General features: G+C 39.8%; 1 protein-coding gene across 8 annotated transcripts in view; it reads right to left on the bottom strand.

Moving 5' to 3' along the window:
• Positions 1–18,648, bottom strand: part of MEIS2 (Meis homeobox 2) — a 175,136-nt gene that overhangs the window by 115,135 nt on the left and 41,353 nt on the right. For all 8 annotated transcript variants that reach the window (XM_055716904.1, XM_055716905.1, XM_055716903.1 and 5 more), the window contains one exon: positions 6,849–6,994. In XM_055716904.1, coding sequence (XP_055572879.1) covers positions 6,849–6,994 — 146 coding nt within the window. The remainder of the gene's footprint in view (positions 1–6,848; positions 6,995–18,648) is intronic.

Here is an 18,648-nt window from a genome sequence, read left to right as displayed (position 1 = left end):
GGAATCTTATTAGATAACAACTTGGTGACACTGCAAATCCAGTATTCCTCAGAATGCTATTTTTGAAGCTGAAACACACAACATATTTTGATGTCCAAAGAAGTACAATAAAGATCCCCCTTCAAAATAAAACAAGAAGTCAAAAACAAAAAAGAAGGGGGGGGGGGGGGGGGAGGGAAACCAACCCAAATGCACATGTAATAATTTCCAGGCGGCCTTCCTGTGATTGTATCCGATTATTTAAATTTCGGACTGTCTCTTTAATTTGAGGAGCGGGGAGAGAGGCGACAGATGGCAGACAGAATTGACTTATGTCCTCTATTCTTCTGCAGAAGAAGGGGGAGTGCAGAAAGTTTGATGGAGGCAGAAGCTACAGTACGCAGGCCTGGCTATAACTATCTAATAGGTCTTTTGACGGATCGGTTCGGAATATTTAGGTTTTTTTCTCCCCCAGACAGGCTTTGTAACAAACCCACGGTCCTGGAGGTTGCCATGGGTGATGAGAGCGCTGACATCCAGTTCCAACTACAAATAAGCACATGACAAATGGGCCCAGAGCCCTTCGACAGCCCTGAACCTTGGTGACCCCCTAAAATACCCAGCCACCCTGTGCCCACGCCCCAAAAAAAAAGCATTACTGAGTATATTTTTTAAAACTGAAAGCTTGCACTTAATTGGAAACACTGCCATGTAACCAAAATGCTTAGGACAGCATGTACAAGTAAAAATAAATCACGCAGCATTGTTATTTAATGCGCTGTGACATCATTTCCTGAAATTAAACAGAGATGACACAGATTCAGACAGTCCCTGCTAAGGTTCAGTTCAAACAATTCACAGATGTTTTCCTCCAGCCAGCAGAAAACAATGCGGGGTTTAAAGCACTCCTCTCCCGCTCCCCCGCTCCCGCGCCCGCTCCCCAGCCTTTTCGCTGGTATGAGGAGGTATGGCAGTTTTAGAATACATGTTCCCGCAAAAATATTCTTTTTTTAATTTAATTACTCAGGCTGTTGTACTAAATAGATGGATCATTGTGTCACAAAAGCATCAATTTTTCAGAAGAAATAACAGATGTCTATGTAACAATGATTAGATTAACCACTCCCAGACAAAGCTAGCTTTTGAGGCCCACACACCCCATGACCCCGGGTTCCCTCTTCTGTAGGGGGTGGATGTAGAAATGTCAGATCTAATCTCAGATTCCATTTTTAAAACAAACAAAGCCCCACCCCCACCCCCATTTCAGCTCTTTTCTTTTAAGGCTGTGACGTTTAAAAGGTACATGAACGCTCGGTCTGTTGCTAAATCTTGGGGACTGATTTCGTGGCCGAGGACAAGGGGCGTGTGGAGGACGCAAGCTTTGGGCCTGGGATCAGGAGTGACATTTTGAGGAAGGTTCCCAGTTTTATTCTGTGCAGGCTGGCGGTGCCATAGCGCAGACGGGCAGGACAGGAGAGGGGTGCTGGTGACATTAAGTAGGTCTATGCCACCACCAGCAAAAACAATGCATGTCAAGAGCAGCCGCCAGCCCTTCTGGTGAGCAACCAGAGCAACCTTGGGGTGCCAAGGTGCACAGCCCCATCAGGGACACCAGGACACCAGGTCATGGGAGTTTAGCATTCAGACACTGTTTTTTTCTCCAGTACTAGGGTGAAATCACTTAACCTCTCCTCACAAAGTTTACCCAGCTGAAAAACGAGCAAATATTATTTTGCGCTTCCAACTGGGCGGTGTTTGTACAGTCAGGGAGGTCTGTCCTACACCAGCAAGCAACTCACTACCTGGCTGCACAGTCAGCACACGGCCAGTCTAGCTTAAAAGGCAGACCTGGAATAAAACTGTACCTTAGGCACCTCCAGTTCTCTGACTACATGGTGCACTGAAATGGCACAGAAATGGCAGCTGTGCAAACCCACATGCAGGTCATTTCACAGGACAATCAGAGGGCATCGTCCGCCTCCTCAGTGTACCCCGGGAGCGCACAGTGCATCACAGCGCAGTCCAACGTGCACTAAAATTCACCAGAATGTCTTCATATTCTTGCATTTTCTTGAGTGTCCCAGCCTTCTTGTCATTATTTTAACTGGGCAAAGGTCTGTTGTATTTTTGGGTTTGCTTTTGTTTCTTTTAAGTAGAGCAAAACCTGCAATGTGAAGAACGTTTCTGCTAGACCAGGACTCTGAGGAAAGCTGTTTTACTGTTTGACAGGAAAGTAAGCTCTTCAGTGTGGAGTGCAATGGCCAGCTATGTTCCTAACCCTCCTTTAAGTATTATCGCTAAAATCATGATATGGGAGGAAATATTTATGAAGGTGGGATGGCTTCAACTGTTTTGAAAGCTTGCTCCATTAAAAGCTTGCTCCAAGATTGGCTTGGGTTGACAACAGTCATCTCTAGAATCAAATATAATGAATAAATAAAATAGCCACCCTGTATAAAAAGCTCGGTAAGCCATTCATCAAAATATGATAGGGATATATTCTCAGATACACCCACACAAATACAGATATTTCAGTAAGACTGTTCATATTATCTAATCTGGCCACCTGAATACAGCAGGCTATGAAAATTAATTCAGGTGAATACAAGACCTGTGGCTGGTTCATTTTAACACATTCCAGCAGACCTTGCTCTAGCGTGATACCAAAGCAGATGAAACCAAAATCTACTCTGCAAGACACTTTGAAGACTAAGATTTTCAGCCAGAAGATTGCAGAAATCAGGCTAAAATGACACTGTTCAAACAAATGTTAAGAGACAGAACTTCAGCTAGCAAAAAAAGCAAAAAGCCAGTTTGACTCCACTGACTTTAGGGGAGCCATACCAAATACCACCAGGTAGGAATATGGCACCATCATAAAAAAGGTTTCGTTTGCAGGCTACCATCAGTATATCTCTTACTTTTAGTTGAGATATACATCTTACAGACTAACAAAAGAAACAACCAAAACAGAACTTTAACAAAAGGCATCACTCCAGGTAAGTGTCAAAGAATAAATGCATCTCTGTTCTACCAGCTCTGTAAAAGAAGGAAAAAACGTTGAGTGTAGCAAAAGTGTAGTCCTCAATACACCACACTGCAGAAAGGGCTGAACTACCAGAGGTACAAGTCCATAGAAGGGTATAATTACTTCCCTCATAACTTTGCTCTCTTCTGACTATGTACATACATTTTAAAGGTCCTCCATCCTTCAAAAGGGCACAGGAGAAAGGGGGGGCCGGCTCTGTATAGCTGCTGGTAAGAAATTCTAATCTCAACATTGGTGTAAACTAGAGGTGTCTATACATTTGAGCACTTCCTGTTTTCACTTCATGATCAAATATGTTCTTTGCAGGGCAAATAGGGGAGCACTTGAGGGAGGAAAGCAGAGATGTCTGAGAGGCTAATTGAGTGTACTAAGGACTCCTTGGCATAGAGGAAAAGGAGTCTTCCAAAGCGATGAATAAACTCTCGGCTTGGGTCAGATTTCTTGCTGTTTCTTTTCTTTAACCACCTTTGAACTCAAATAAAAACAGCCTTAATGTCAGGTTTACCTTTCTGATGTCGTAATCTTTATGTACTATTGAAAAGCTTATACTACCAGACTAGGATTTCCTCTACTTTCTTAAACACTGGATATTATCCAGAAAAAGCATACACATTTCCAACCAATTCATCCTCAGATCTTTCATCTTCCGGTACTGTTGTAATTCCAAATGTAAGACAGAGCTCAGTAAGTGAATGAGAACATGACAGAAGCTCCTACTCCTTGCGTTTGATTTCCAACAATAAAAACATGCATGTATATCCTATTTCAAATATAATTAAAGTTGCTGCAAAATGGAAGCTGTGATAGGGTTTAGAAATTGTTTTGAAAGACACAGCCTGTCAGATACATTCATTCTACAACAGAGTTCAAGTGCCTGTCTTTTCAAAAAAGCCACTTAGGCAATTCAATTTTTAAAATCAGCTACCTTAGGAGTTTGCAAACTGAATGAATAAAGGAAAAAAACCAGCATTTTATTTAAAATCATAAGTAAATTCAATTAGTCAGAGCTGAGTTACTCTCTGAATTTGACAGTCTAAAGGAATTTAAAGTTTAATCCATGCCATAAGAGATGGACTGCCACTGCCTCTCCTTCCAGGGAAACCAGAGGTTAATGATTTTTGTCATATTGAGACTAACAGCTAACAATTGCTACAGTTGGCCTTTAGTATTTTATTTGTCCTTTTGAGGTATTCAGAATAGGTGACAATGGCTTGCAGTTGAGAACATATGTAGAGAGACCCCTGTGGCTTATGGAAAAGTTGCTCCATGCTGGTTGGGTGTTTGAAAAAAAAATACAACCAGAGCTCTTTTATGTTCCTCTCCTTAATGAATGCATGAATGTCAAAATGTACCAATGGCCCATTCAGGGGGCAAAGCCTAAGCAGCTCCTTCTTTAAGAACACATCCTGAGATGTAAAATACATTTGCTTAACAAATTAAAATAATGAGATAATTCAATTAGTTTCTTTAAAAAAAAAAAAAGAGAGAGGAAGAAAAAAGGGTACATCAGGGGATTATTGTAATACAAGAACAGGTCATAGAGCACAAAGGAGGAACAAACCAATTTGAAATAAGGTTAGAGTAGTAATGAAGGAATGTACATTGAATCATGGACGTCCATTGTAAAGATATTTACTTGAAACAATAAAATTGTACATCACAGATTCCCCCGTTCTGGCTCAGCCAGCACTGTGCTTTGAATGGACAAGCTAATTTGAGAAAAAGTGTGAGATCTTTAAAAGAAAGGAGTTCTCTTCCTTCCCTGCATGTGTTTATGGCAAGAATCTTTCTGAATTTACATTGCACTGGTCAGGGGTCTCCATTATCAGTTTGCAGGTCTGAGAATTACAGCACAGTAAATCTTTCAACACCTGCAAACTCATTAAAGCCTGGATGGTAAAAGGTTTGGGGCTTTTTTGTGTTCATTTAATTTGATTTTTGTGAGGCCATCCTCACCAGTGATGGCAAATTTCCTCAATTCATGCAGGATGGAGAGGGTCAGGAGAGAGAGGATGGAAACAAGGAAAAGGGATTTTAAAAAGCCAGGAGGACTTTCCTCAAGAGGAGCGAGAGGCAGTTGACTGTTTAATAAGCATGTGTCAAATGCTTTCAAGGAGTATGTGAGAAAGGAAGGCAGGGAGAAAAAAAACAAGATATCACAAATTGCATAAAAGGAAACAGAGTTAACACAGAGACATGTACAAAACAAACTGGTTTATTTGTGGCCTTGCTTTTTGCTGTCTGCCTGTACTACTCCTCTAAAGATACCCTACAGCAAAATGAAAAACCCTCCACTCACACTCACTCGACTTCCAAATTAAAAACATTTTACAGGTTAGTAAATCTCCAGCTGAGGTGATGTAGCAAAGAACAGCTGTGAAGTAATTTTGATAATGATGAGAATAATAAGCACATGGCAAGGTTCAGGGCTTTGCTGTTGCAGCTTCAGTGCTCCTGAATAGATAAAAGTGATTAAATACTCCTGATTATCCCTGACCAATATGTAATGGATTTACAGCCCTTTCAATTAGTCAGTATTTGCTTAGGACTCATTATTTTGTCTTTGGTTAAGTAATCAGCCCAGAGACTCATGTTCTGTCTAATTCCTCTGAGCCAAGTGGGTACAGGGCACCTGACCTTTGAAATGGCCATAGCTGGGAGGCAGGAATAACCACTACTCCAGCAGAGACACTGGCTATTCCAGCTAATCCTGACCCCACAGGCCAGATCAATGCACCTTAGTTTGCTACTAATGTCCTTACATCAAAATGATGGTTTAGAAATGTGGATCTATTGCTCCCCCCTTTAGCTGTGCTGCTAGCAGAGCAGTTCAATAGTCCCTATCATAAATAAATCGGGTACCTTGTCCTGAAATCATTATACTGTAACCAACATCAGCTACCATGAAAATTTATAAAACTTTGGTAGAAGAAAAGGTAGTTAATAACAGTTAGCATTTTAAGAAGTGAGAAACAATTTTACAGTGAGAGGAATAGGAAAATCAATTGATAATTTTACCAGTTTCCAGTGTCCCTAGTTTTTCTGTGGAACCGTGTTTTGATGCCTAAGTGAAGCTATAATAGTCAACAGAACACCAACACATAAAACCAATTGCAAGCAGGATAAAGATAGTCCATGAAGAGTATTGCTTTTTCACATATTTGATCTCTCTTCCCCAAATGTGAATATGGCTAGCTGTTAACGTAATGGACTTGAAGAGAAGCTAAAAAGGTGCTTATTCTCTTTGTTACACAGCTGAAGAATTAGGGAACCTGTAAGCCTTCTCCATTTCTCACAAAGTAACAACGACAAGTTTGCAAGCTGCTGCTTTGACTTCTCTAACATCCGCAGTGTATGTCAGCACACACAGACTGGGGCTCTCCCTTCCATCATATACACAGGAAGTTTGTGAAAACAGAGACCAGCAATAAAGAATCCAGAAGGCAGAGCTTTCTATGTACTAAAGCAAGAAAACCCCCTTTTTTTTTCCTTAGGAACATTTTGAATAGTTCAAAGCAAACAATGGTTACTTTATATGTAGGTGTTGTTCCATGCTAAGGCTTTGTACTCTCTCTCTTTTTCTCTCTATAGGCATGTATGTGTGTATATATATATATATACATACATATATATAGGTTTCTTTCAGACTTGTCATGATTCCAAGAGCCAAGAAAAAAAAAATCCAGGAAAAAAAAAGCAACAATAATTGAGCCCTAATAATCATCCAAAAAATTATGGGGACAATTGATTTCTAATAGTGATGAATAAACCTCATTAGGCACATGAATAGAAATCTATTTTGGTTTGGGGCACCACTTACTGTGAGATGCTGGAAAAGCCACGCTCTCATGATATTTGTTGCTACTTTGGGAAAAATGCCTCTTTTCTTCTGACGCTTTTTGTCCTTGTCTGGGTCATCATCATCCCCTGTACCAGGTGAGGCTACACTGTTGTCTAAACCATCTCCTACAACAAAGAGAAAAACAGGAAGGAGGGGACATTTAATGAACAAGATATAGAAGCCAAAAAGGATCATTAATTACCAAGACACTACCACAGTTTTATTTTGATTTGCTAGATCAGGCACACATAGTTTCTGATTATATATGAGTGCTGATACAAATATGTAAAAATTAGAAACCATGTCTCTCCAAATACTAATTTTGCATTTCACACATGCATATATCATTAATTCAATTACAATTGTGTGCTTGACATAGTGCAATAGCTCTTTGTCAATTATGGGATTCAACGTGGGAAAACCTGCCACAAGAAAACCCATTCACTGTAAATGCATCCCTACAACCATTCTGAATGCGTACTATAAGTAATCAAGTTAAATGTTCTGTAGTCTATATATTCGAGGCCCTCTGCAGAGGTGGCAGTAACCATGTCACCGTTCAGTGCACATAACACACTGTCAGATGAGCCCCTCCCCATAACCATCACCTCCCAACCCACATACATAGGCACGCACAAACACGTACACCTAGTATGACCCTGCATATAGCATTTGCATGACATGAAAACTTCTACATCTCTGCATCAGTGATTATTATCATTAAAAAAAAAAAAGATGCACATCAAGGTAGAGCTCTCACTTAATCAGAACTTTCCATCAACATCTTTCTCTTCTGTGCTTTTCCCTGGCATTAATTGTGCATTAGCAAAAATCATTTACTTTTAACAGTCATAGTTATTTTTTCTTGCCCTCCAGCAAAAATGCCTTGAAAGCCTGCCTGGAGGGCATCTAAATTATGTATCTGAAAAACTCTTCTGGCAAGGCATTGCAGGACCCCTACTTTCTTAAAATTCATACGAGCACGTCTTCCTGTTTTTGGGAAGGCATCAATCAAGAGCAGCAATATATGCCATATTCCTACATTAATATTTGAACTAATAACTTTAAAAAAAGGAAAGAAACAAGATCCGACTTGTGGCATAATCAAATGCAAAATAAATGAAGAATACTGGGACAGCACTGAGACTTTATAGATTGCTGTGTTTTCCTTACACATCATTAGCCCGGAGCCACACGAAAGAGGAAAACAGAGAAGTGGAGAGTTTATGCTCCCTGCTGGTGTTTAAGAAGCCGAGGTCCTGGAAGGACATCTGGGAATTGTGCTGAGACGGTGGTTTTTGTAATTTAAGAATAGACATTCATTAGCAGTAAATGCCATAAATCCCATGCTAAGTAAAAACCTTGTCCAAGAAAGCCTAAAACAATAAACTCTGTGCTCAATGTAGCCTGAGCTAGACGCTCCATAGCTTCCTGAGGAATGCTATAGATTCATGAGCTAATTCCTATAGCCTTGTCTAGCTCTGTAGTGCTGCTAAACGAAATACGTTGCTGCTACATACAGTCCATTTGCTTCAAAACTTGCATTTCAGCTCCATCTTCCCTCCCGTGCCAGATCACCCTTCTTCCACTGCCTCCCCTCTGAAAAACCAACCCTTTTGGACTGGAGAGGCAGAAAAAGCCACAGCAAAGAGCTGGCAGATTAATTTTATTGACATTTCCATTTTCACTGCAATGTGATACCCTCCATCACATGGAAGAGATGACCCTCACTATTTACAGACTGACAGGCCACTTCATTACAACCACCCTGCCCCAAGGCAGAGCAGCTCCTTTCCATCTGCCCAAACACCAGAGCAAGACCCTGAAGTCACTGCTCTCTTTCTCATGCTCCTTTTCCTTTTTTTTTTTTCTTGTTTTGTTTGTTTGTTTCTGTTAACGATAGAGAATGGAGAGTCAAATCACAGCAAACTAATCAAAGAGATTACAGAAGCCCTAGACGCTGTAACCAACTGTTCGCTTTTGCATGTTGGTTATTTAGAATGCGCTCCTTTCCCTTGCTCTCTCCTCCCCATATATTCCACCCTACCCCTCTCTCTCACACACGCGCATGCACACACACACACACACACATACACACACAGTTTCCACTATGCCAAGGAACTGCTGCAAGGCAAATTCTCACAAACACTAATGGCTTCTGACTGCTCCTTGGCAACCCCAGCATTTTAACCTGGGTGGATATGCTCTCCAAAATACAGACACTGGAGCTATCTCATCAGCTGTTCATGTGACACAGATGGAGAGTGGCTATTAGGAGCCAGGCAATGGGCCTTGGGGATCTGAGGTGCTGTACTGTAGCCTCAGGCAATTCTGAAAAGCAGTACCCAGAGATGGGAGGAAAAAAAATCCTACTGAAAGTGCAAGTTTGAAGTCAGTCAGTCTGTTTGTCTATCTGTCGTGCGGATAAAGATATCTTTGTCTCTTTATGTAAAGCTATGTGTGTATGCATAGGATGAGTGGAGCTATAAAACGTCTGCTCTGCACCATCCTTTCGCTCTGCAGAAGCACCAGTTTGCTTTCTGTATGGACAAATTCCTGTTTGTCTGCATAGACATAGTCTGTTTGAAAGCATCCTCGGCAGGAGTCACCCACATGCTAAATCAGTGTTTAGACCATTTGGAGAGGCTGTTAATATCCTAGTTTTAAAAAGCTAATAGCAGCCCAGGAGAGGAAAGTTCAGCTGAAGCTCTCATTGCCTTCCCACCTTAATCAGCAGTCAAAACTGACAGCAGCAAGAGTCAGTGCTTCCCTAATCTGTTCCGTAACCTCATGAAAGGACATTCAAATATCGTACCTCCAAACGACCTCAGAAGATGAATACGGCAAGATTTGTTGCTCCTGGTGAACTACAGGCCCAATCCTCCTAATCTATATTGTCGTAACTTTATTAGGACTACAACTGCTCACATTAGTGTAGACTGTTTCTAGTGGCAAGAAATCACAGAAGTAGCCCATAACTGATTTTTCCAAGATGGAATTATTTACTTCTTGGATATGGAGGGCCTGATCCTAGTTTTCTGTATCCAAATAAACATTAGTCACTTTTAAATGAAGAAAAAGAAATTACCAAAAGTGAAATAAACCGAATACATATGAAAGTTACTCTATGCCAAACTGGATTAACTATATTATTAAATGCTGTATGAAGGAATCTAAATAATTTAAACCATCATTACAAGTGATTCTGCTTATGTGAACTGTTCATATCCTGATTTAGATAGTAGTTTGTTAGAAAAGTAGAGGCAAGTCCTAATTTGTATGGAAATTGCACTTACATAAGCACAGTTATCCGAGTTTTCTGGTGGGGAAATTAAGACTAGATTTTGGCCCACTGACTCTCTCTTTCACGCAGCAGCAAAAAAATGAAGGGTGACTTTCTCCTGCTTTGCACACTCTTCACTCCTTTATTCTTGTGCAAAGAGTACAAATGATTGCAAAACCCTACCACTGCTCTAGGGAAGCAGAGAGTTCCTAAGCGGCACTCTCTTTGTGGAGGTGTCAATGACTATGCAGGATTCAAGCCAGTAGAGAATTAGGCATATTACCCAGCTTGTTTAAGATTATATCAATGCTATGTAGTAGTCTCAATAACTCTTATAAAACATGGAGAGAATTTACAAGAGACTTTGCAGTGATCCACACAGGGTTCCTTAGAGACCTTCTCTTCTAGAGGAAGGGTTTGTGGAGGAGGCTGAAGATGCAAGTCTTCTTTACACAGCCAGAAGTTAGGTTTCCACATTAGCTCTGTGTGCCGACACTCTTAGCATGCGCTGAGGGTTTCTTCTCACAAGATAAATTCTTTTGCATTGAAAACAAAGCAGACTACCTCTTATTTCAAAAATACTGAAAAAATAGTTGTAGAAGGCTTTCCATTGCATCATAATTTCAGACTTAACTTGCTGCAAACTGATCTCTTTGGACAGACTAGCTTGCTGACCCTGATGTTCATATAGCTAAGAACTCTTCAGGAAACAGTCCAGCCCTACAGAAGGCCCGTCCAACCTATCAACTAATTCCTTTTTGACAGTCCTCCACACTATCAGTATTATCTCAGCCCTAGTCCTTGTTTGTGTTCCTCACAGAGTAAAGACCCAGCAAGAGATGAAGCAAGTGCTGTTTAAGAAGCTGCTCATCTAGACTTTTCAACGTTCGTGAACACAATGACTAATAAATTCCCAGTCTATGCAAAATGTTAACTGAAAAGGATAACTCAGCTGGGCCAAAGCACAGAAGTCTGGTAACAACCTGGATCAAAACCCTAGAAATTATTTCTATTACCATCATAACAAGCAGAGCAGTAAGAACAGTGATTTCTGGGAAAATATATTTCAGGACACAGTGTTTGAGTTTCTTTACCATCAGAGGTCCTTTACAGCTTTATGGTTTGTCTTGCTAAAGGACAAGAGAGAAGAGCAAGGCTATCTAAAGCAGGGGAAGACAAGACACTTCACCATTTTTCTAAAAATAGTGCAAGCAATATGAAAACCGAGTTAAGGGATTCTGAAAAGGAAGGCTGCAGTACAGTATGCTGATCTTAAGTAAACTGCTCTACAATCTTTCAGTTCAGTATTTTGATGGAGTAGAATATGTCGATATAAATGCAAAACAAAGGAGAATCGGCATGCAGCTTATATTCACAATTTGCAATTATTTGTTTGTACTTATAACGTGTCCATCTGGACACATTAAGTATTGTAAACCATTATTAATAAGGATGTTCAACTTAGCGATATGATCCACATCACCACCAGATAAAAATGATAAAAATCTGGTTAATTACCACTGCCAAAAAGCTGGAAAGAGAAGTGTCTGAATATGTTTTGAAGATAAGACAGTCTGTGCTGTAGGGAGGGCTAATAGAGAGGGAAGGTCAGCCCCAGAATCAAAGACCCTTCAAGAGAACTCCCTATCTCCACTCCACCCTGTTAAAATCATCAGGCTTTTAGCCTTACAGCTTCAGCAGATCACAGCTCTTTGAATGAAGTGCTGGCTGTGAGTTGGGGTTTTTTTGTCTTCCTATTAATGATCACTGTTCATGGAAGTTGACTTAGTTTCCTTACACCGTAGAGGCAATACTTATCTACTGTATCTTACTGCCTAGGGAAACTGAGCTAGGACAGGTTAAGGGCGGCAAGCCTGGGACTTCTTTGAAAACCACAAATAGTTCAAGTAGGAATCTCAGCTCAGATCAGTGCCATCGCCAGCAGTACTCTGCCAGTACGTGTGCTGGTTTTGCTGAATTACTTGACCACAGGAATAAAGGAGCCATCAGAAGCTGTTTAGGCCTGACACAGGCGTCTCAGGGTGACCTGCATGCTCAGCCACCACTTGCCCCATCCTGCAGTAAGGTGTCCTCAAGTGAGCTGCTCTAATCAGCCCCCTGCGTTCCCTCCCCTTTTGTGTCTCTGAGATACCAGACACATCTCATGGTGTCATATGGTCATATGTTTAAGTGACATATGTGTTATGTGTTCAGACATATAACACGGTCATTGCTCTTGCTACAGAAGATGTTCTTCTCTTGCCCTTCTAGCAGCAGGGAGGTGATGAAGAGCTGGCCTTCTCACTGCTATTCTTTTGGAAGATCTTTTGCTTTACAGAATATAACCCAGCAATTACACTGGGCTGATACTGTGAAGATGACATGTACGCATTTCACACAATCCAGGCATTAGTAACTATTGTAAATTCAAATAAAAAGAAAAGGAAGAGGGCTATCAGCCACTATCAGATCTCACCTACAAAGCTATTCTACTTGATCTAATCACATTTTAGCATAGTTTGTCAGTCAGGAGCAAGTCCCTATTGCCATCTGGCAATATGTGCTAAAGGCTTAAAGAGTTGCATGGTAGCTGGTGTCTAAACTGTATTGACAAAAAGAGACAGAATAAAAACTGTTCCTTTTCTATTTCTGGATAGGCACCATTCTATAATCACTAATTTATCTTATTTTCCAAAAAGGCATTTACAAATATTTGATTATTTATTCCAAGTTTGAAATGACATTCCATCAACGTTATTGTTATAGCAATGCATGCTATAAAATCAGTGATTCAAATCTTTCAAAAATATTTGCAGAACTGTAATGTTTCACATTTCCCCCTTTATGATTTTCCTGTCCAAAAATATGAAAAAGACTGGCTTTTTTGTGCCTTTAATTGTCTGTGTTTAAAGCTCATGTTTATTTGTTAAGTGAATTGAGAATTCTTAGAGATTATATTCAAAAGCCAGCAACATATTTTTCTAGCTTTTTAAAGAGAAAACTAATAAACAGTGGTTTAAATTTTAAGCTCTTTTGTACAGCCAGGAGGTTTGTGGTTCGTTCATTATAATCCAACATTTTTTCACATCAGGTGAAAAAAGTGTTCCAATGCAGACAAGGGGAACAGTAAAGCAACCTGCTAATTACTGATCTCTCTTACGTTCCTGCTGTGCTAAACTGTCCAGACATGTTGAAGTGAAATTTTTCTGCGATTTTCAAGTGACTAGTTCATGGCCCGCTGCCGTGGAGTGCAGGAGAAGGGATGAAATGCTTTAGTTTACATGCAACATTTACTAACTGTGTGGGTTTTCCGACATTAAAGAGGGGACAGTGACCCATGCCACCTTTTTCACACTCAAAAGAGCACTGAAAAAACAGTCTTCATAGGCTTACCTCAGGCTTCCCTGGCCCTTAACACCCTCCCCCCAGGGTAGGAGCAGAAAGAGAAAAAAGAAGGGATTTTATGCTCCTTTCTCTTCAACTTTTCAGGCGGTATAAGCAGCATTTAGCAAATTCAGCCTCCAAATGGCTCCAAATGCTCTGAGCTGCAGGGGCTCATCCTTTGTTAGCCTCCCTCTATTTACACAGGATTTACGAAGGCTCTCCACTGAAGAGACCACATGTTTCTGACAGAAAGCACTTCCATTCACACTGCATCAGGCAACAGGATTGTAACCACTGCAGCTTCACGCTGACCTGAGATTAGGGATTTCAGCAACATTGAGATGGTAACAATCTGCTAACTAACGAAAATTATCCATGGAGAACTCTGCTGCTTACTCCAGTTAAAACTACCGTGGCCAGATAGATTAGGTTACTTAAAAGGACAATTAAGAACTAGCTACTGTCAAGAATATGCATGTCCATCTACAAATAACACAGACACAGAAAAATATCAGCAGGAAAAAAAAAGAAAAAAATCAGACTGCAGCTTGGATTAAAACAATTTCACCCACTGGCTGAAGACATAAAGTGTAAAAACAGACAGATGGACACATATGTAAATGTGGCTGCATTTGTTTCTCTGGAGCTGGCAAGTTAGTAATAACAGTATAGTTTAATAATTTATTTTCCATGGTATTTTCACACTGGTTAACTGGGCAGTGGCAACATCCTTGCGGAACTTCAGCAGCAGAATAACTCCTTCAAGTCTATTTGCTGCTGGGACAAACAAACTGGACTAAGCGACCTCTCTTGGCTTTAACTACAAGGACACACTCCTGGAACCTGATATCAGTGTGGGGATTTTTAAAATTTAGTATTTTTTTAAAACTCAGTTTGGCCAGTCAGGATTTGTGCACTGAGATTTTTTCCAGATTTAGTATTTGTATCAGGGTTTTTCAAAATGTATTACACACACACAAGCACAACAAATGTAGCTGGTTGGAGCTTGTGCTTTTTTGCTCAATAGCCTTTCATGGGGCAAAAGAAAATCAGATGGGAACACAGGGCCAGAAAGGACCACACAGATCCAGTTTTTGATGAGTTTTATTTTGATTTGGCAAATCATTTTGTTTCTGCAGCAAAGGACAAAACAATTTACTTCTGTAATAGTAACTCATACATGCATCCGTTAAGCACGTAAAAAGTATACGGTATATTCTAAAGTTCTCCATAGTATATCATAATAAAGCTCTTCTGGGCATTCAATGATTCATTTTTAGTGATCTCTTGAATGCCCTTATCCACAGTTAACACTCAGATTTTATTAAGGAAGAAAGCAGGGACAAATGTCCACTTAAGTCCCAGCTCTCAAATTCAACTCTGCTTGCGCTGCAGTACCTAAAGCTAAAGCTTTTTTAATGTTCTATTCACCTCCCCTGTGTGGCATTTCTGCTAACACAGAGTTCACAATCTTTCAGCCCCAAACACAGAAGGCTGCTATCTTCAAGTCATCCAAGGAATGTGCCAGATACTATCATCTCCCCTGCAATACAAAGAACCAGAAAGAGGCAGACACCAAAAGGAGACCGTACTGATCAGGTTACTAAAGTCCAGAAAGTCTTTCCCAGAATGCTAAATGTTAATCTTTGAACCAGCAAATGTTATAATTAAGATCCTTGTAGTTGAAGGAAACGCTAGCTCAGGAAGTCAAAGGTACAGCCATTTGAAGTTGTACTTTTTTGCACGTTTATCCTAATCTCACACCCCTCATGCTGGCATAACCACCATCAAGCACTTTGTTCTATTCAAGCAAAATTATCATTAATGTCAGTGGTAGTTTTGCCTGAGTAAGGAGTGTAAGGCCAGATCCTTGTCTTGTTCACAAAGAATTGCAAGCACTGCACAATTCCAGAGGAGATATACTCATTAAAACTTGTGGTTTATGCTGATTTACGATGGTCTTCGGTGTAAAAGTAAAACTCACTTTGTACCTCACCGGGGAAATGTTCAATGCACTTGTTTCTACATGGTTTTAACTTCGATTCCCCCCTCAGCACAAGATGGGAAGTTTACTCCCAGGTTTTGGCACCTAGGCTGAAGGAAAGTATTATTAAATTAGGTTTAAGTATTTTGTCTGCTTGGGTAATTACTTTGCAGTGTGAATGTAAATAGCTGTTATTCTGTTTAAATTTTTCATCCTACTAAACACTGTCACACAAAATGTCCTTGTGTTGCAGTCTAAATGGAGTTCTTTTTAAATTGCTTTTTTATGTATTTTTAGAGAAATATTTTTAGCATTCTCGTGGTAATTCTGTTAAGGATACCAGCTGCAGACTTTGGCTACAGCTGAGACAACAATAACAAGTCATTAAAGAAATCAGGAGAAAAAAAAAAAATTTTGTTTGCCTAAAGCACATCTTCTTTCAGAGATCTTTTTCTTTTTTTAGGTCTCTATCACTGTTGGAGCAAATGGCATAGTGTTTTTAGTTTTCTCAATCAACCATACCAAAGTTAGTATACACTAAAGAGCTATATTTTATTTTAAGTACGATTTCTTATTTGCTTCCTGTTATTTTTGTCATTAGAATAATATCAAATGTGGGCAAAATAGCCAAGCTCAATTAAAATTCTACCTGCAGTTGAAGTTAAGTAATTAAGTTCAATAGTGTCTCATCAATATTTAACTTTTAACATTTTGCAGTTGTTTATATATAGCAGAATGTGGAGAACTTAAAGTAGATGATGGCTAACATCCTGTGCTGTTCTTCTTCATTAAATCGTTAATGCAGTTTCTTTAAGAATAAAAATGGTTTTAAAAAGGAAAATATCCATCAGAGCATCTCAGTTTTCCTTACAGCTCTTCGAAACTTATAAACTGTGATGTATTTTAATGTCTTGCAGTTCACCTTAGAAAACATGCTGTTGGACACAACTGCTTGTTCAGGAGACATCCTTTAAAATGATGCCCACCAGCAAGAGTCCATGTACTGTCCATATTAGAAACCTCTCTTTTCAGGGTTATTTAGCTATTAAAAAAGCACCAGCTGAAATATTGCATACAAGTACACATTAATAGGATTTTTTTATCATTTCCAAAAAAAGTTAGGACTAGAAATGTAACAGACATTTATTCCTGAGAGATACTAAGCTAAAATCGTCAGTTAATAAAAAGGACATTTGTTAGGCCACAAGTCCAAAATACACATTAGTCTATTTTAAAATGTATTTTAAAAAATGAAGGATGGCTGAATGCTTGAAAGGCAAAACCAAAAAAAAAGATGTTTTAATAGAAAAGTGTCAAAATGAACCATAAAAGCTTTTCTGGGTGATAAAAGGTACACAAATGTGTGTGTTACATAAAACACAAATAAGAGTACCATCTTGATATGCATTCACAAACACCTGAGCAGCATAAGAAGAAATGCTTGCTGTGAATACATAGTCCAGGAAGAAAAAAAATACAAAACAACTCCAAACTTGGCAAGTCTTACATACCATAAGAGCTCCAACACCTATGCACAGTAGGGTGGATTAACCCGCTGGGTGCTGCGGACATATATACACACCTCCTCCTAAAGTGTTCATTTGGCTGGCAGTCTGGAAAATGCCAGAATGTGAAGGGTTACGTGGGAACACTGACAGTCTGCTCTTGTAGGTTTAAGTTAAAGCCCATACTTTAAATATAGTGTGCTAGGTATCTGGAAACATAACTAATACTGTTTGTAAATGATATGCTATTTGGTGTTCACAACAAAGGGCTTGATCCCATGCTTGCTCCCACTGGTGAATCACCTTCTAGACGACAACCACATGCTTTGGATCTGCCCATATTTATTTTCAGGGTAACATTTTTCAGGAGTCTTTTCCTCCAAGAAGCCTCGTAAAGGTAAAGTGTAAACCATCTATACCTCATCTGCTATATATGTATTGGATGCTTGAATGTGGTTACTGGAAAGGCTTGAAACATTTAGTCTTTCAAGTTCAGCAGACAGATTATAAGAACAAGCATTTAAAAGCCAAAGCCCCTAGCCAGTCCCTGCTAGTTTCTTAGTCTAGCTTCAGCCAGGAGGGAAGATACAGTTAAGAATATCCAAATGCCTCAAACTGGAAGAAGCAGCAAGCATACAGACATGTGAATTCTGTGAAATTCAGAGAATTTCAGCTCGTTGACAAAAAAAAAAACCCAAAAGAGGTCTTTATGACATCAGAAAGGCTGACAAGCAACTTGCTTTCTCCCACAGTATAGTTTTACTGGATTGTTTCAGGATAATGTGAGTAAAAATAACAAGTGAAAAAGGAGGGAAGGCCATGGCCTTCTCTCTCTGCACCCAAACTATCCCATAAGATGCTTTGGACCTGCTGTAAGTGATCAAAAGAACTGACAGAGCAACACACAATTTCATAGAAACATGGGGAAAAGCTTTTGACAAAAGTTTTGATGAATTGGATTTAGAAAATACGAAAGCATAAAAATAGAAAAACCACAGGGTACTGACTTTTTATAACACTTTTTGCTTAAAAGTTCACAGCACAAAACTAAAAATCACAGAACCCCACTCTGACACCTGATGCTTTGTTTTTCTGTTCATAACCTGTAATTTCATTTCAAGTCTTTCATTGCAGCAGAAAGTGTTGCAAAAGACAAATATGCAGTGCCTACAAAGTCTTCCTAGATTGATTTTGTGTCTCTGAGCTCTTTCTAGAGAAGAACCCCACAAGCTGGGCTTCAGAGGACTTCCACCACCCCACTCTCCTGCCTCAGAGGAGATCGGGTTGGCTATACGTAGGGACCCCAAATAAAAAACCTGGCAAGTTATGAGACTTCTCTTCCTTCAAGTTCAGATGGGTAAAACTGAGTTTCCCCCTGGACAGGCTGTTCACCTAGCCAGTTAGAGAACTGACATGTGTGCCATAAGATCAAATCTAAGCCCCACCAATCAAGTAGCAGTCCAGGCTAAATGTGCTGATGCAGCAAATTTCCAGATCTTGATCACACTAGGCAGGGGAGTCATTCTTCTCAGTGATAAAGTCACTGAATGCACTCTTGAGGAGATAAAAAATTAAGAACTGGCTGACTTTGCACCATTTGAGTGAGGTATTCACTGCTGACCC

Source organism: Falco cherrug, chromosome 7, assembly GCF_023634085.1.
Source record: "Falco cherrug isolate bFalChe1 chromosome 7, bFalChe1.pri, whole genome shotgun sequence".
NCBI lineage: Eukaryota > Metazoa > Chordata > Aves > Falconiformes > Falconidae > Falco > Falco cherrug.
This window is presented reverse-complemented; position numbering and strand designations above follow the sequence as displayed.